Source organism: Hypoxylon fragiforme (assembly GCF_022984875.1).
Source record: "Hypoxylon fragiforme strain CBS 206.31 chromosome Unknown GGS25scaffold_2, whole genome shotgun sequence".
In the NCBI taxonomy this organism is placed as follows: Eukaryota; Fungi; Ascomycota; class Sordariomycetes; order Xylariales; family Hypoxylaceae; genus Hypoxylon; species Hypoxylon fragiforme.
The window spans coordinates 3,416,586-3,434,069 of NW_026054757.1; the positions used below are offsets into that span (position 1 = coordinate 3,416,586).

General features: G+C 48.8%; 6 protein-coding genes across 6 annotated transcripts; 2 read left to right on the forward strand and 4 right to left on the reverse strand.

Moving 5' to 3' along the window:
- The first annotated feature begins 105 nt into the window (after positions 1-105).
- GGS25DRAFT_142597 (LMBR1-like membrane protein-domain-containing protein) lies at positions 106-2,603 on the forward strand. The gene is made up of 2 exons (XM_049256322.1): positions 106-573; positions 638-2,603. The coding sequence occupies exons 1-2, from the start codon at positions 263-265 to the stop codon at positions 2,466-2,468; spliced, it is 2,142 nt and encodes a 713-aa protein (XP_049120494.1). The 5' UTR covers positions 106-262; the 3' UTR covers positions 2,469-2,603.
- Positions 2,604-2,645: 42 nt separating this feature from the next.
- On the reverse strand, positions 2,646-4,332 carry GGS25DRAFT_142613 (inositol phospholipid synthesis and fat-storage-inducing TM-domain-containing protein). Its single transcript, XM_049256323.1, has 2 exons — positions 3,105-4,332; positions 2,646-2,987 (listed from the first exon to the last, which is right to left on the reverse strand). Exons 1-2 carry the CDS (start codon positions 4,050-4,052, stop codon positions 2,886-2,888), a joined length of 1,050 nt encoding a protein of 349 aa, XP_049120495.1. The 5' UTR covers positions 4,053-4,332; the 3' UTR covers positions 2,646-2,885.
- Positions 4,333-4,941: 609 nt separating this feature from the next.
- Positions 4,942-8,434, reverse strand: GGS25DRAFT_142633 (glucan 1,3-beta-glucosidase GLUC78 precursor). The gene is made up of 2 exons (XM_049256324.1): positions 8,382-8,434; positions 4,942-7,895 (listed from the first exon to the last, which is right to left on the reverse strand). Exon 2 carries the CDS (start codon positions 7,824-7,826, stop codon positions 4,962-4,964), a length of 2,865 nt encoding a protein of 954 aa, XP_049120496.1. The 5' UTR covers positions 7,827-7,895; positions 8,382-8,434; the 3' UTR covers positions 4,942-4,961.
- A 2,652-nt stretch (positions 8,435-11,086) lies between these two features.
- Positions 11,087-13,116, reverse strand: GGS25DRAFT_477837 (pyrimidine utilization protein A). The gene is made up of 2 exons (XM_049259871.1): positions 12,996-13,116; positions 11,087-12,914 (listed from the first exon to the last, which is right to left on the reverse strand). Exon 2 carries the CDS (start codon positions 12,533-12,535, stop codon positions 11,453-11,455), a length of 1,083 nt encoding a protein of 360 aa, XP_049120497.1. The 5' UTR covers positions 12,536-12,914; positions 12,996-13,116; the 3' UTR covers positions 11,087-11,452.
- A 151-nt stretch (positions 13,117-13,267) lies between these two features.
- Positions 13,268-14,886, forward strand: GGS25DRAFT_142656 (HIT-like protein). The gene is made up of 3 exons (XM_049256325.1): positions 13,268-13,670; positions 13,771-14,712; positions 14,786-14,886. Exons 1-2 carry the CDS (start codon positions 13,533-13,535, stop codon positions 14,578-14,580), a joined length of 948 nt encoding a protein of 315 aa, XP_049120498.1. The 5' UTR covers positions 13,268-13,532; the 3' UTR covers positions 14,581-14,712; positions 14,786-14,886.
- On the reverse strand, positions 14,886-17,269 carry GGS25DRAFT_518623 (uncharacterized protein; the record flags this gene model as incomplete). Its single annotated transcript, XM_049263571.1, has 4 exons — positions 14,886-15,065; positions 15,134-16,279; positions 16,346-16,999; positions 17,231-17,269. The coding sequence occupies 4 exons, from the start codon at positions 17,267-17,269 to the stop codon at positions 14,886-14,888; spliced, it is 2,019 nt and encodes a 672-aa protein (XP_049120499.1).
- Between the last annotated feature and the right edge of the window lie 215 nt (positions 17,270-17,484).

Here is a 17,484-nt window from a genome sequence, read left to right on the forward strand (position 1 = left end):
ACATCATGACATGTAATTATGTACCGTACTACCGTACGACCGCCACGAAATTCAAAGTCTACAACTTAGTTATCCACATTAAATTCAAGCCTACGTCAGCGGTTAATTAATTGCTACCAAGCAAGTACAAAGTATGTACGATAATATTACAAGTATGTAACATGTAATTACCCACATGTTGCTTCTTCTTCCTTCAACAACAACAACACTAATATTTCATACACTCAGATCTGCCTCATGGGGCATTTCTTAACTTCTCAGGATGCTACAAATATCAAGCAGTCCGTCGCCAGTACCCTCTGAGATATTCGCCCTCGTCGCGCTTCTCGTCCTCTCACTTATTGTTCTCCTAATTTTGCGACATTATCTCCCGTTGCGAACGACACCCGCCTTCCTACTAGTGCCCGTCTTCTTTGCATTATGGCTGCCTGCAACCATCGTTCTTCTCGTGCCTATCGATCTCGCTTCTAATGCAAGTACCGATGATGATGCCACGAAAGGCATCTGGCTCCCTCCCAGGGCTCTGCTCGTGTCCTGGAGGATTTCATATTGGCTGACCTTTGTCTTGACATGGTAATGGCCGTCGCGCAACTCCCCCAGGTTGTCTAAACTCATATGCCAACACTCTTTCTCACAGGTTCATATTACCCATCCTTGCCGAGTATTCCGACGCCGGTTATCGCGAGCCCAGAGATCGCATATTCTATTCGTTGCGCCAGAATGCCCAGTATTACGCTCTTGTAGTCGGTTCAGGAGTACTTGGTCTCGTGTATTTCTTCATATCCTACGGTCCCTCGTTCACGTCGCTAAAGGGCCTGATACTCGCCCTTGCTTACTGCTGGGGCTTAATCTTGGCTATTTATCTCATGGGCCACGGTCTTGTTGCTATACCCCGAAACCTGGTTAGAAATGCGAGCGCCAGCCGCCGACTGCGACAACTCCAGGGCCAAGCACCCAAGCTTTTTGAAAAGATGGAGGATGCCGCTTTAAATCTAGAGGATTTGGAGGTCCAAGTATCGGAATTGAGTAAGCGCAAGACTGGAAGTGCCAGAGACTTCCAGGACTGGATTGAGGAACTCTCGGATATATGCAATATCCCGGAATCTCGCCCAAGGAACCTCTTGCCTCGAGTGGAAAATGATAGTCGGATAATTCCCACAGTTATCACCGCGAAATATATGGCCGATCTGACTCGGCAACTAAGCCGGGCAAGACATGCGAAATCCCGATACGTCGATGAGTGGGATCGCTTACTTAACGACGCTTCATGGACTCAAGCGATCCTAGATTCCGCGGGGTCGAAGAAGTTAAATATAGGGGCAAGCTCCCCAGGCTCCTCCTTTTTGACAAAGGTCACTCTCCTCACACCCTACACAAGATATCTTGTTCACTTCCATATCATATCTTATTCCCGCATTTTTCTTGGCGGCTTCCTCGCCCTCGGCTCAGCCTGCATCATATGGTCCGAGTTAGTAAAAGCGGTTTTACCATCATTATCCGTTATCCGATTTACCGTAGTTCATCATTGGACGGGGGACAGCGGGCGGGTTGGCTTCGCAGGCCAGGTCATCGCTGCGCTTTGGATCATGTACATGTGCACGGCAGCTCTGCATTCGGTGACCGAGGTCAAAGTGTGGCGCGGTCGCGCTCTGGTCCGACGCAACACCGCCCACGAATCAGCGTTCTGGTACGCTGGCCAGGTGGCCAAACTCAGCGTGCCCCTATCATACAATTTCGTCACTTTCCTATCTCGGGACATATACGAAAAGACGACCTTCTACAGCATTCTCGGACAATATGTCGACCTTACCCCTCTTGGAAAGTGGTTCGACTATCTATTCCCCGTACTCGTTCTCATCCCCGTCTGTGCTACCCTGTTCGGGTTATACGGCAAGGTTAAGCAATTCTTCGGCTTCGGCGACATCGTGGACGAGGACGAGGAGAACCAGCCCAGTTACGGGTCCGGCTCCTGGCGCGAGGGGCGAGATCTCATAGAACGCGAGTTGAACGGAACCTCGATCTCCAGGAGACTAGACGAGGCGGTCTCCCGGTCGGCCAACGGCCAAAACGGCCGCGCGGCTCCAATATTAACGGTACCCGCGGCTCGCAGGGAATCGCCGCAAACACCGTTCGCAACCTCGCCCTCCTACCACGACGAACCCTCCAGAAGACCAGCGCCGTCCTCTCGGCCCGGCATCTCCGACCCGGAAGCCGAGGACGACAACTTCTTCACCAACCTCGGCCACCGGTTCAAGAACACGTTCGACACCATCGATGCCCCGAAATGGTTTCAGGAAATAGGCGACGGGATCAAGAAGCCGAAGTGGATGGGTGGCGATGACGGGGCTGGCGAGAATAGTAATAGTAGTGGGAGTGGGAGTGGGAGTGGGAGTGGTAATAATAGAGCAGCGAGAAGCGATTCGGATATACGGCGGTGGTTTGGGGGCGATGGGAGGATACGGCTCTAACTAACTAAAGGTTTCGGATAGGGAGGTAGGTACAGTAGGTAGGTATGGACTACTACTTTCAAAATTCATACCTTGGAAAGACATATATGCATAGTATTATTAATTCATGACATCAAGATTTATATTGCATGCTTATTGATTCAAACTTTTACACGCTGTAGTTGAAAATGGTGATGATAACTGGACGCTCTGTTGGCATTGTTGGATTTGGGTGCTGGCATATAGTTACATAGGTAAGGGAAAGGAGGTAGGTAACTATGCATGCATAACTAGTCTTCTTTCACTTCGAAGTTCATTAATCTAGGTATGTACAGTACAGTACAGTACAGTGCTATGTAAGTCGGTGTACGGTTTTCTTCTAACGGTTGAACAGCAATCTCTGGTCTGGTCTTCTTGTTTCTTCACGACTGCGCAGTGTCATATCCCAGGTAGCCCGACGAACGCTCTTAACGCCGGTATCCACCGTGGGAGGATGTAGATCGGGTAGATGGCGACGGAAGCTACGAGCAGCCCGGTCAACTGTCCATAGGAATGTATTATTAGCATTTGGCCTTTTAAGTATGGGGGGGGGGGGGTGGAAAGGGGTTATTTAAGGGGAACGGTGGGGGAGGAAGGGGAGGAAAAGGACCAACATACCTTCTCGAACCAAGTATGAAAATAAATAGCCGTCATGAGCAACATCCACAGACAAAGCCCGACAATCGCGAGCACAAACTTGCCCCCAAACCCCAGCGTCCTCTCCTCCTCGGGATTCACACCGTTGCTCTCGGCCTCGACGCCGGCTCCTTTCACCGCGCCATCGTGCATAACGATGGTCCTCTCGTCGCGGCCGCCGAAGAACCCGGTGCGGTAGACGACCCAGCCGGCCTCCTGGAGCAGGAAGAAGCTGCCGAGGACTAACAGGAACACGTGGCCGCTGATGTCGTGGCCCCCGCTCCAGCGGCCCCCCACGGCCCGGCACGCGACGGCCGTGAGCACGTCCGCGGTATCAGCGACCCCCCCCACCACCGCGTCGCGCGCAACCTCGCACTTGCCGCCCGTGAACCGAAACCCTCTATCGATGATGGCGGGGCCGAAGCACCACTGCGTGACCAGCACCCACCAGCCCGTGACGAGCGCCCAGCGCACCACCGCCCTCGCGCCGCGCGTCACGCCACCACCGCTACCACTACCGAGGAGCGACGGGTGCTTCGCAATAAAGACGGCGAAGGCGACGGTGATCCAGGCCCAGCCGCGCTTGACGAAGAGGACGTTGAAGACGTTGTCCTTGCGGGCGAAGTAGCTGGGTGCCTCGCTCGCGACGTGGGACTGGCCCGCGGCGTCGTACGCGGCGCCGCGGGTCTGCGGGCTGAGGATCGAGAACAGCGCGCCGAACGTGAGGAGCGTCGGGTACACAAGCAGCACCAGGGTCTCGAGCGGCGTGGGCAGGTAGGGTGAGTTTCGCTTCGAGGAGGAAGAGTAGGATGGTGGTGGTGTCGTCATCGTTGTCGTGCCGTTCGTCCCCCCGCCACCAGCAGCCATCTTGGTTTGTTGTCGTGATCGTAGCGGAGGATTGTTATTATTATTAGGATTGCCGTAGTCCATGGTGGCGGAAGGAGGAGTAGAGCATGGGATCCCTCCCAGTAAGTAAAGGATTTCTTTTTCGTTACGTTTTGCCTCCTACTTATTATTATAAGGTCCCCTAGTTATTAGATAGTATACTCTGTAGACTCTAATTTTCTAGAATAACTAGAATAGAAATAGAAATGAAAGATTGAAAAGACGCGACGACCCGCTCAACTCAAAATTTGAAGAAGCTTTGTCGTTTAATACTGCTAACCTTGGAACGGATGACGTTGACTGCATGTGGCATTTAAGAGAAACTTGGAGGTACCATGTAGTTACCCTACTTCAATACTACATATACCTGCCTACATCCTAGTACTAGTATGCACTGCATAATATTATGCACTATTAATGCATTCACAATTGTAGTTGAGACTACTATCAATGCGTTGCTCTCAAAGATTAACTACGTTGCTGCTCAAAACTTGTAAAGCAATCAACTTTCATATAAGTCATGCATAGTATGGATATCTACAGGATGAGGTACCTAGCTAGGCTGTATTAACCGTCACTTTTCCCTTGTTGACATCCTTGGCGACCCTCGCGATAATCAAGTGGTATCTTGAAATGCATCATTTTACCCTCCCCAGAATTCCCATCATCCCTGATTTTGTATACACATGGATATCAACTCTTCTTGATTCCGAATGACGTGGGAAAAAAATCCGTATTGAAATGCCATTAAGGCCACAAAAGAAGCGAAGAAAAAAGCAAAACCCTCAAATACCATCAATGCTCGCCTATCATAGAAACAACCACGTGGGTGCCTATTTATGGATTCATAACGTGTGGCGTCGATCCGCAACCATTGGAGGTGGTCGTAATAATTTCGGTTGCCGTTCTTGTTGAACGGGTACGATTCGGAGTACAAGCCCCAGGAACCACGCTTCATGGCGTCTGGGAGCAAGTTCCCGTCGCCACAATTGTTTGCGTAATCGTCACCGTCACCACAGAGTCGTCGTCACCATTATCGACAGCACCACCATCGGAGGTTCCCGAAGGAATTGGCAATGTCGTTACAGATGCCGTCGCTGAAGTAGCGAAAGTCACGTCTCCGTTGGTCGGCGTCGAGGCCGGGGCAGTCCCGGTCTGGCTCTCGGTAACGACTGATCCTGATCCTGATCCTGATCCCGACCCTGAACTAGAACCTGATCCAGATCCAGAATTAGAGCCAGAGCCAGAGCCAGAGCCAGAGCCAGAGCCAGAGCCAGAACCAGAACCAGAACCAGATTCAGACCCTGATCCCGATCCAGATCCTGCAGTCGGGGTTGCAGTAGCAGTGCTAGACGGTACACTTCCGGACTCTGTCGCCGAGGTCGCAGCAGACGATGTAGACGATGTTCCTGCAGAGTTGCCTGTCTCTGGCTGCGATTCTTGTCCAGCGCCAACTTCGAATTCAGCAAGAGCAGCACAGAAGGTGTTCCTGTTGTCTTTGTCAAGGGCGATCCCTTCGCCATCGACGGTAATCATATTCACTGAGGCCTTAGTGCTGAGTCCAAGGATGTGAATACCAGTGGAGTCCTCGATGCTGAGCATATTGTCTTGGCAGTTCTGTTCGTCTACACACTTTTGGCCGTAGTTGTCGAAAAAGCTGTATAAACCAGCGCCGTAGAGGTAAACCGACGATGAGTTTGTGATGCGAAGTCCCCAAGTACGAGCGCAAGTCTTCGACGATCCATCACATGACTGTTCAAAATCTGGGTCGAAAAAGCCTTCAAGGACCGTAGCGCCACTAGGGGCAGCTGGGTTACCTTGGAAGTACGCAGTCTCAGTCTGAGCTACACCAATGAAAACGTTCTGGGCATTGGAGAACTGGTAGTTGTATAGAACGCTGTGTTCCGAAGCAGTTCCCCAAAACCAAACAGGCTTTTGCGACTCGACGAGAACACCACGGCCGTTGAAGATGTTGATCTGGTTGTGATCCTCCAAATCGAGCTCGTGATCAGCAACCCAGAACCAGCAGTTCTCAATGTACGCCGAGGCTGTCTGTGTAAGATGTAGCATCATGAAGGCACCCATGCACTCGGGGTTGACTGTCGTGGTAACATTTTCGTTCTTGGTACACTTGTCGGATTGCAGCTCAGTCCCGGCAGTGCCACCAACGCGGAAATGCACGTCCCACATACCAGCCGCACCGTTCTGAGATCCAGCCAAGTTCCACTGCATGAGAATAGCACCAGGAAGAGAACCCTTGGTTTCGAGGATCAGGTCAGACATCTCAACATCGCCAACCTCACCGACTTCGCCGATTTGGAGAACAGGAACAGGCTTAGTTTGGTCAGCGAACTTCTCACCTGACGCCATAAGAAGCGGCCACATCTCTCCGGTAATTTTGATGTTCTTGGGGACTTTAACAGTGTCGGTTATCAGGTATGCACCGTGGTCGAAGTAAATAACATCCCCTTCTTTAGCATCATCGAAGATCTTCTGGATTGCTGCAGTATCATCGGTTTGGCCATCGCCTTTGGCGCCGGCCGTCTTCACGCTGACGAAACTGCTGGACGAGAGGGCCTCATACTGAGGCTTAGCGCGGGTGAAGATCTTGCCATCTTCACCTAAAAGAGGGCGGGCCATACGGACACCGTCTTTCGCTGTCTGGACTGCCTTGCCGCTGGTTCCAGTATACTGACGGCCCTGGGCAAACCCAACGATCTTTTGATTACCTGGAACCACAGTAGTCTTATCTTTCGCGTATTGAATAGCCGTGGGAACAGATTCGGTCATGTCCACGTTGTCGATGATCAGGGTGTTGTTAGTGTCCGGTTGGTTGGTCTGGTAAAGAGTGCTGACACCAACTTCAACGTTGGAGATTTTGCTGTCAACGAGAAGTAATGATCCGACGGTAATGCTGTCAAAACCGCCACCTGTCATGTCAATACCGACTTTTCCGCCGTTGATCTTTATATCGTGCATTAACCAGACCCAACTCCAGATCATGTGAATGGCCGTGTTGCAGTTGTTGAAAGTCATGTTGCGACTTGTGTACTGCTGGCTACCGATGTCAGCTCCGATACCTCCGCCGTTGAAAACGAGATCGGTCATGAATCCTCCAGAGCCATTCTCGATAAACAAGCCTTTCTGCTTGTTTTCCTCACTGGTATCAGGGTTCATGTTGAAGACGATGTTCTGCAAGCTGGTGGCTTGTGAAACTTGCCAGTGGATACCAGCGCCTTGACCGATCGGCTGGTCCTTGATATCGATGATGAAATTGCGAACTTGGCGGAAGAAATTGTTCTGGTTTATGTACCAGTTCACAGCTGGGTTGACTGAGTTGTCATAAGGATTCGCGTCAATGACCGCCATGCCTACGAAGTCGGCAGTCGCCTTCAGAGTTGGGATATCGACTGCATCACCAATAAATTGGGTGTAGTAGGTCTGGATAATTGGCTTGCTGACGATGTAGACACCTGGAGGGAAGTATACAATAGCCGGCGCGTTGGTTCGGGAATCGCATTTCTCGATACATCGGCTAGAGCCATCTGTAACAGCCTTGTTGATGGCGTCTGTGTCGTCGGTTGTGCCATCTCCTTTAGCACCGAAGTCCTTGACGTTGCGGAAGACCTGGTAGTCTTGTTCACCAAATGCCGCTATTCCTTGACGTTTGATATCGGCAACCCAGTAGCTGGAACTAGCATCCTGTGTCTCTGCGGCAGCAGACAAGTTGACTTCGGCGGACAAGTCGAGTCCAGCCACGGGGTTGGAAAAAAGGCGCAAGGCCAAGAAAGAAGCCGTAAGGAACTTTGAAAGTCCCATCTTGAAGGTAGTGCCAGCTATGCTTAGATGGGTTCCAGCAGTATTCTCTGTACGGGAAGGTTGACGTAGCTAGTACTTTTCAGAAATCAGTCAGCCGCTCCACCAGGGAGATTGTTTGTGTAATAGAAAATGTGGTCAAAAGAGTGATGTAGTCAATAAACACTGGTAAAGATCCAGTCTTGATAATAATAGGATATTTGATAGAAGCAAGAAGGGAAAATGAGAGGATATTTGCTAAGGGTAATGTAGAAGTGGGAAAGGAGAGGAAGAGAAGCAAAGTGTATAAAGAAAAGGTGGGAGGGTTGCATTTATATGTGTCTTCAAATTGAAGAAACAAATAAGCAAGTCGAATTTTTATTATTGTGATTGTGTTGTTCTCGTAAACTGACCTCAGTGACAATGACGATTGTTCATGGAAGGTCTAGATTCGACAAGGATAAAGACAGAAGGTAATGGGGCTTTATGCATGCGGGTGCAAGGAAATGCGATGGCTCCGAGTTGTTTGTGAACCGAACAAACGGGAACAATAAACATCGGATCGAATCAAAGACTTACCAGTCACAAAAGGTCCTTGGTTGGTGTTTGTCGATTCAACCCTTGACGTGGATATGGGCGCCGGGCTCACCTAGTCAGACTTGGGTAAGTGCGGTTTCTTTAGGGTGCTTGTTTAAAAGGTGAATGATCAAATGAAGGACTTTAGTCAGAAAATATTGTAGGATATGAAAAAGGAATGACTAGAGGAAACCAAGAAGTTGGAAGAAAAGAAGTAGTGAATGGAGATGGAGATGTCCATAGGAACACTGTGGTGTTGAGGGGGAGGGAGAGATTAGTTAGAGGCACTGTGGTTGGCTTTGAGACACAGGCGCCTGTTATATCCAATGAAAGGATTGGGTCTGACAAGAACTCCTTACCACCTAATCACTTTACAGGGTTGATCAACTACACTACCTAAGGGTTGCTCCTTCATCTTTTCAGGATTTCCATCTTAAAGCAAGATCAGTTGCCACATGGCGGCATACGGCCCTGGGGGAGCATGGTACGGGGTACAAGGAAAATAAGTGCGATCATGTCGTCCAATCAAATTTGAGCCACTTCCTGGAAACAGCAAGAGCTAACCAATCGCACCTACCCTAGGTTCAACTATTCTCAAAAAATGTTTGGATGACAATGGATGTACAGTGTACCTAGTATACAGTGTACCTAGTATACAGTGTACCTAGTACACTACTACATGTAGGTACTACATGTAGGTATTCTTGGGGGCATTTGCCAGGTCCCATGTTGCTCCACTACTACGTTCTATTTCTTTTCCTTGTTTATTAATGTTTGCACTTTGCAGTCATCTTCTTGTACATTCATGCTCAAGTAACGCATTAACTAATTGAGAATCACAAAGTGGGATGGGGAGATCACGGCCCTTCCCGTACTATCGAATGTCCACACAACAAACCAAGACCAGAGACCAGAGTCTGGCCAGGTGCTTATGATGCATACATATGTACCCGTACTGTGTAGGTACAAGTACATGTATTCTGCAATGGTCTGTGATCAATCCAGACAAATTGTATTATTAGTCCTAGATATCTTCAGTCTTGAGAAATCCCCAGTACTTGTAAGTACATAATCTAACTGAAATCTAACGTCTTGAAAAGCCCAGCATCGATATGATTTGACCCGAGGATTTGGGGCTTGGAATACGGCTTTCAAATAATCAATATAGCGTCGACAGTATTGGCCCCCATTGATCAGTGTTCCTGCATTTCCTGCAGGGGTGATGCAATCCTTGCATTTCTTTATGGCTGATCATTATGCAGGTACAGACTCACTGTACTAGTACATATTATGACATGATTACCTATGTATGCACACGTCAACCACGTACATATGTATGTATGTATGTATGTGTGAATGTACATGTGCTTCGTCGGTTAGATAGGTGCTCGAGCTCTAGATATCTTTATTAGATCAAGATATGTGCAACTTGAGTCTGGAGCAACATTTGAAATGGACAGTCCATACTCCTACAGCAATGCGGTACAACTAAGGGGTGGCCTATGCATATGTATACCTACATGTACTGCGTACAGTATACGCAGTCTTCGGCTAATCGAGCCTGACTTGATCCGATGAATGGATGGAATCGAGTGACGCCTAATTTACGAGGTATGCTACGATTCCTATGATGTTGCCTGTACTACTAGGCTGAGTGTTTGTTAGGTATGTATTGTACCTAGGTGGGTAGGTGAATAAGTGCACATCCATATATTCAACAGGCAAGGTAGACTGACGGCAACACAACTTAATATACACACCTGAGTTATCATAGCAATAGGTTAGAATATTCCTATGTATGCATCGTTGTCGTGTACCTTTCCAATATGTAATGTGCATGTCCACGAAATCACAAGCAAAATTACGCGTAGATCTCCGATGTTTCAGCGTTTCAATCAAATCGAGCATTTGTAGTTCAACAGCCAACCGTTCACATAGTACGGCTAGTACGCTAGTACATAGTGCGCCGCTGGATCGCTAGCCCCTGAACCGGGGGGTTTGCAAAAACCAGGGTTCAATCATTGAAGTTGGGTCCGTGTTTCATGACATTCGGGCTTGGTACTAATACTAGTAGTACTACTAGTAGTACGTCACTAGTAGTTCGAAGAATAGGGTTTCAAGGTTATGCATCCCCGCAATAACCCCCTAGGTAGATCCTATTACTATTTTGAGCATGTTTTCAAGACCAGTGGAAGCGGCTAGGCAGCATGGTGGATTAATAAGTACCTAGCCTACTACTTTATCGACGCCTTTTTATTTATTTTCCCCGTAGGGCAATGGATGCTACCTAACCGCCCTAAACCATCCTATTAGGTACTAGGTAAAGACCAAGGATCTAGGGGTTTCGGAAACTTCTTTGCTTCCGCTTCATTGGCTGTGGATTCACCGATTTGTTCGGTATGAAAACATCCAAACAATTTTAGACACTTACCTACCTAATCAATATTCATTAATATCATTATAGTGCCTAGGTAGGTACCTAGTATTGGTGTTGGCGTACTGTAACTTTAAGTCTGTAACTTACTAGTAAGTACCAAAGGGCACTCTAGTTACCCTTCTATATAACCCTCCCAACGCCATTTACCTAACCTACTTAAAACACCCGCGCCTCTGAACGACTAGAATAGAAGTCCAATCACAGGCCGGAGAAGGTTTGATCAAAGATCTAGTCAAATCCGGTGAGAGCGTTGACATATGATGAGTGATGATGTCTTCATCAACTACAAACTAGGGGCAAAAGGTCAACTGGTGCAACTGCAATGCAATCAATCATCTTATACACGTATCGTATTTATTAAGTATTTAATGCGAAATACCCCAGGTTAGATACCTAGCTGTGTGAGACTGTGAGTAAGAGATACATTTTGAGGGAGATCAGAATATCTATTAATAACTTGGCCTATGAAATATACTCTACTCATTTCTCAATTATGTCGTCTTAGATCGTTTCCGTCGAATACCTTCCAACCATCAACAGCAAAAAGGAAGTTTCTCATCACTATACCGCAACACGATAGTAAACCACATGACCCGTATTAACCTCCATGGATTTTTCTAGTCGTCAGGTCCTCGGCTCACGTGCTGTTTTGTTGGCGACACTTCATGAGTGGCTGTATCTTCTGGCCAAAGTTATCCACACCTTCTAGGAAATCATCAAATGCTAGCATGATTCCTTTCGTCCCTGGCACCAGTGCAACTTCATCTAGCATCCTCGCGATTTTCTCATAAGAACCCACAAGGGTGCCCATGTTGAGGTTTACAGCCCCTTCGCGCAGGCCCAGTCTTGTAGCTGTGGAGTGAGTATCAGCCTTAGTATCTTTAGATGATTCTGATTTCATCCAAGCCAGTGCCTCCTCGTCCGCGCCATCGTTGTATAACTTCCACTTCGCCTGAGCCGCCTCATCCGTCTCATCGGCGATGACCATAAAAAGGACGTACGAGCCGACATCACGGCCGACTTTGGCAGCCGCTCCGACTAGACGAGATGTGGCTTGCCCATATGCCGTGGGTGTGTTGATACCGGCGCCCAGGGCAAAGTTGAAATCCGCGTGCTTCGAAGCGAAATCAATGCCATGTCCAGACTGTCCCGCGGCAATTATCTTAACGTCGTCTTTAGGTCGCGGAGATAGCTTGCAGTCCTCCATTTGGAAATACTTTCCCTTGAAGTTCGACACGCCGCCCGTCCAGAGTTCCCGCATAACTTGCACGTATTCGGTCGCATAGTCGTATCTGTACCCAAAATACGCGTCACCTGGCCATATACCCATTTGCGAATACTCAGCCGATTGCCAACCGGTGACAATGTTGATGCCGAAGCGGCCGGGTGCTACGGAATCGACCGTAGTAGCCATGCGGGCGACTATCGCTGGAGGTAGGGTAAGGATCGCCGCCGAGGCATATAGCTTAATCTTAGACGTGACAGCGGCCAGGGCGGACATGAGCGTAAAAGACTCCAAGTTGTGATCCCAAAACTCGGTCTTGCCGCCAAACCCACGCAATTTGATCATGGACAACGCAAAATCGACGCCGTAAGACTCGGCTTTTTGGACGACCTGCTTGTTTAGCTCGAAGCTGGGCATGTACTGCGGTGCGGTCGTGGAGATAAGCCAGCCATTGTTGCCGATGGGGATGAAGATGCCAATTTCTATGGATGCCATCGTTGGGGGAAATGGTACATATGTCTCAACTGCGATGAATTATGTTTGAACAATCAAACAAAGCAAATAGCTATACACGCTCTTCCCTCCTTACCCCCTTCGGCAGCTTCGAGGTTTTCGCGCGAAAAGTATAAGGCCATAATCGGCGAAGACTGCTACCATCGGCACAGCACCCTGTTGACCCCGCCCATTGTCGCCAGTAAATTACTAGTCGGATACAGTATGTTGGGTGGTCTCCCGGCGTGGGTTACATCTGCATGGCAAGCTGGAGCCTGTGAATATGAAACGATGATCAATGATTGCTCGCACAACACACGCACAACACACACACATATATTTGCGGGGTTCGTATGATCAACTTGTTACTTGAGCAGCATTGCTTCGTCATTTCATATACTGGGTAAGTAATTGACTTGCCAGAGTATTGTCCAGTTGTCAACTCTTTGAAAGCCTGATTTACCTGCATATGTTGAGTTAGGGCGGATGAGATTTACCAATAGGTACGTAATTTATAATCAATGATATAAAAACTTCAATAATGTTATCATTAACATACAGTAGTTACATGAACTCTGGCACGCTACTACGTACAAAGCAAAGAGTGGTGGAGGGCGTGGAGGGCGGCTAGGGCGGGCTCCCTGGCGACTTCTGGCAAGTGGCAACACCTCGCTTAGATATCTACATGGGTACTAACCTTAGGTAACTTACATGCACACATGTGGGTAACTTACATGGGTATGTGCAGAGATCAGCCCATGGATATCCATCCATGGATACCGGGTATATGTACTTGGCGGCTGTCGAACAGCTGACAAGAGACCTTAACGACATCTGGACATCTGGGCATCTGGATCTCTTATGAAGTACTTAGGTACATATCGATACTACCAACTTGAACTTCAACCACATTCTTTAAAATTCCGACTCCAAGATTCAACTGTCAACGCTCAACATTCTCGTCATCCGATCTAACTATATTAAATGAACCTCAGCTATCATGGCAGAGATGACACGACCAACTGTTCCAGCAAAACTTCCAAGCCTTGTCAAGGCAGCTTTTGATAAAGCACGGCTTTCTGGTGACTTAACGTACTACCCGACCCAAGTCGCTGTCTTGGCACCTAATTCTATCCCAGTGAGTAATAGAGAGTACATATATGTTAATAAATAGAATATAGCGATATTTCTTACTGGCTTATAACTACAATCAATGACTTATTATTTCACGCATCTAGTTTCAGCTTCGTTTCTCGCCAGCCTTGGCATCAAAACCCAAAGCTCCCAAGCCGAAAGAGCCGAATGGGAAACCATTCAATCCTTTCGAAAGTCCCCTACCCGCCATGCTTATCGCTGATTTTCCGCCGTCTCACCGACTTGTCTTGAACAAGTTCGCTGTTGTACCTGAACACTTCCTCCTAGTCACCAAGGAGGTTAAGCCCCAGACCCACGTGCTGGAAATTGATGACATAGCTGCGACTTTTGCTTGTATTCAAGCCTACCGAGTAGAGGGCCAGGAGCTATTCGCTTTTTTCAATTCAGGGCCAAATTCCGGTGCTAGTCAGCCACACCGACATCTGCAGCTGCTACCTGTCCAGTCTATGAGGGATGGACTGGAAAATGTAAATCAGGGCAACGATTGGAGTGTACTGGCAGACAGGCTCAGTGAGTCTGGCAATGCACTGCCATTTCAAGTCTTTACCACAAGCATGCGTCCAAACATGACCGCGGAAGAGAGGCATAGCGCGTATTTGAGCCTGTATAGATGTGCCGTCAAGGCCGTCTTTCCGCAAAGTGAAGCGCGTAGCGAGGAGGCTGAGATTAGTTATAATTTTACAATGACCAGCCAATCGATGGCCCTATGCCCGAGAATGGCAGAGGGTACAATGATCAAAGACAAGTTCGGCAAGGACATCGGCGTCGTATCACTAAATGGAACTGTTTTGGCCGGCACCGCTCTCGTCAAGAATGAAGCCGAATGGAATGCTTTACGAGAAGATCCCAATATGTTGCTCGGCGTTCTCAAGGGCATTGGCCTACCATCCTAATAACAGATGTTAAGAAAAGCTCAGCTGGAAATAACATGAGAAGCTACTAGCTACTCATGCAAAAATAGCGATAGCTGTGAGATCCTGACGCTACATGGTCATGAACATTGCCTATTGCAAGGCTCTATTATTGTAAGTACATACTGATCCTTCCGATTTCCATCCTGATATTACATTATCCGATCCTAATACACAGACTTCAAAGATCCTTATCATACAAACATACACGCTCTCAAGGCCAACACACAGACTTTAACCAATTCGTTCATATCAGTCGAGCGTAAGCCATTCAAGCTCATTTGCAATCACGCCGTGTTCTCATCTGCCAGTTCCTTCCATTTCCTATGGCACGTAGCACTACCGAAATGATAAGAGCCGCCGTGATTAAGGATGTAATCGGCGACTTGTCCCCAGGGTATTCTAGCGGGCAATATGAGGCTATTTTCTCTGCTGAGCTTGCGAACCGCTTTCTTCAGGAGGCGAATCTGTGATAATCTCATTAGCCAACAATCTACTTCGCATAGTCTTCTCTCCTCATCTAGGAAGCACTAACATCGTTTTCTTGCCATTCGGGCTTCCGTTTACGCGCTTCCTTGTCCTTTGTCAACGTCCGGAACCGCCCCCGTAACGTGGACTCAGCTTCGGTGAAGTTGCCCTTACGCCGGATCTCTCGGTACGTCATGCCTGACAGCTTCGATCGCACTAGAAACTCGTCCTTGGCCGACCGTCCCCCATCCCCGATCCTAACACTGTGAGAGTTATCACGCTTAGATGATCCTTCAAACCCGGAAGACGACATATCATCTTGGCTTTCTTGCTTTACTTGCAAACTCCGGGTCTTGTGTGGGGTTTGTTGGATGCTCACGGAATGCGAGGGGGGTGCGGGCGTCTTATCTTTGGAGGTTGATGAGCCGGGAGAGGCTATTTGTGCCGGGCGTGGCCTTCCTGGCTTGCTGGGGAGATCCTTCCTTTGCTTTTGCGTCGACCTCTGAGAAGGGAACGAATCACGAGCGTGATGATGACGGTGATGGTGGCTATGGGGATGCTCGAAAGAAGACGCACCCATATCGGAATCTCCGCCTGTGACTAGATTGGCATGGATTGATTCTGACGAGGAGGTCGGAGTCGGCGACGGTTGTAGTCGCAGCATCTTGGGAGAAATGGTAGAAGGGCAGCTCGTCCAAGCGTTTCCGGAGTTATCTTGCATGGTGACAGAGTCGTGTCCTTGAGCGCTCTCGGTTGCATTACTGTGTACCGCCATAGGGCTGAGACTCATCGCGGCCATGGCTTCAGAAGTTCCCGAGGAGGGTACCGGGGAAGAGAAGCTATTAGGTATAACCTCGAGGCCGTCTGGAAGCTCCCCGAATACGGGCAGGTTGGAGTAACAGTTATTGGCAAGGCCGTCGGGGAACTCGGCATAGTTTATCACTTGGTTGCCCACGGTCGTATTGTACGTCTGCCAGGGGAAATTCTGGGGGTCGTTGCTTGCCCCATAACCTCGAGCATAGCCGTTTGACGTGCGAAGGTTTGTTAAGAACATCTGCTCGTTTCCCGCTGTCTCTTTGTTCTGTTGGGTGTGACTCGGGTCAAAGTCCCATCCAGGATTTACGGCTGAGACACTAGCGGCAGCCGTTTGGGTTCTGCCGTATGGCGTATTCGTATCAGCACCCGGAAAGAAGTCATTACAAAGGCCCTCAGTCTGTGGAGGCAATCGTAAGTATTTGCCCCGACGATGCCGCCCATCTGGGTTGAGCGATGATCTTACCGTGCAAACCTCATCTCCGCTATCCGCAGCCATAGGTTGTTGGAACCACGGCTGGTCGTCCATTGTACACTTCAAGTATTGCTGAGACACCAACTCGTCACGATCTGCCCAGAAATTGGTGAAGAGTTGTTGACAAAGAATCTGCAATACGTCTTCTTCAGAATAGCTGCGAAACTGAGACTTGGACGCAAAGTCGTTGTCACTCGGCAGAGAAACGTCCAAGCAAGACTGGGGTGGCATCGGGTTGATAACCATCTTCGATATATGCCTGACCTTGGCCTGAGATCTTCTGTCTTGTCTCCTTTTCTTCGCCTCGAACACAAGCCGCAGCCCCCTCTTGCACCAAATCCTCACCGCCGCTTCTATCGGCCTTCTGCGCGAGTTTTGGGCTACGGAATACCTTCGATACCCCGCTTGGTGCTCTACTAATAAAGGGAGGGGTGTTGGGTATGCTTGCAGTAGGGCCTGGCGGTCAGGAACCGGTGTTCTTGGTAGCGATGCAGGTCTTGTGCGGCCTCCCGACGATGAGTTAGGAACCGTTCCCGTGGGTGCCCTAGATAGATTATGGGGTGTAGTCTGGTGACTAGATTTGAGGATAGAAACCTGAGCGGTTGGCGCTGTGATGGGAAGAGCTCGAATATGAATAAGGAACTCCTACGTGTGATATTCGTAGTGTTTAGTAGAGGGGAAAGGGGGGCAAGAAGGAGTACAAGTCAAAGTATCTATGAGGTGGCAAGTTCATCCACCTATTGCTAGCCTAGGAAGATACAATCCTTTTGTGTCTTCGAAATCTTTCGAACTACTACTACATGGAAGTAGGCGAAGAAGCGACTAAGCCAACATTCTAAGCATCCCGGGGCAAGGAACACGGTGCAACTAATATACCTTGATATGATTTATTCCTTTTCCAGAACCTCCTCCCATTGTCTTCCCATACGATCTACCTATGAGGGCGTGCTAGAGATTCCCGGGCATTGATAGGAAGTGGAGAACAAGGGGCCGAAGTGGAGGAGCGGGAAGCAAGTCTCTCAAAATGGACTTTCGATGCCGTCTTTCATCACGGGCTACCTGGTCCTCCCACTGTTGATCAAGGCTCACGCTTTGGGAGGCGTTGATAGAGGATTGCCAAGGCGCCTCAT

Excerpts from the sequence above, each read along its gene's own strand:
- GGS25DRAFT_142597 (XM_049256322.1), top strand. The coding sequence starts at position 263 with ATGCTACAAATATCAAGCAGTCCGTCGCCAGTACCCTCTGAGATATTC. Across the intron at positions 574-637 it reads CTGACCTTTGTCTTGACATG|GTTCATATTACCCATCCTTG; the intron begins GTAATGGCCGTC and ends TCTTTCTCACAG.
- GGS25DRAFT_142613 (XM_049256323.1), bottom strand. The coding sequence starts at position 4,052 with ATGGACTACGGCAATCCTAATAATAATAACAATCCTCCGCTACGATCA. Across the intron at positions 2,988-3,104 it reads TTCATACTTGGTTCGAGAAG|TTGACCGGGCTGCTCGTAGC; the intron begins GTATGTTGGTCC and ends TCCTATGGACAG.
- GGS25DRAFT_142633 (XM_049256324.1), bottom strand. The coding sequence starts at position 7,826 with ATGGGACTTTCAAAGTTCCTTACGGCTTCTTTCTTGGCCTTGCGCCTT.
- GGS25DRAFT_477837 (XM_049259871.1), bottom strand. The coding sequence starts at position 12,535 with ATGGCATCCATAGAAATTGGCATCTTCATCCCCATCGGCAACAATGGC.
- GGS25DRAFT_142656 (XM_049256325.1), top strand. The coding sequence starts at position 13,533 with ATGGCAGAGATGACACGACCAACTGTTCCAGCAAAACTTCCAAGCCTT. Across the intron at positions 13,671-13,770 it reads TGGCACCTAATTCTATCCCA|TTTCAGCTTCGTTTCTCGCC; the intron begins GTGAGTAATAGA and ends TCACGCATCTAG.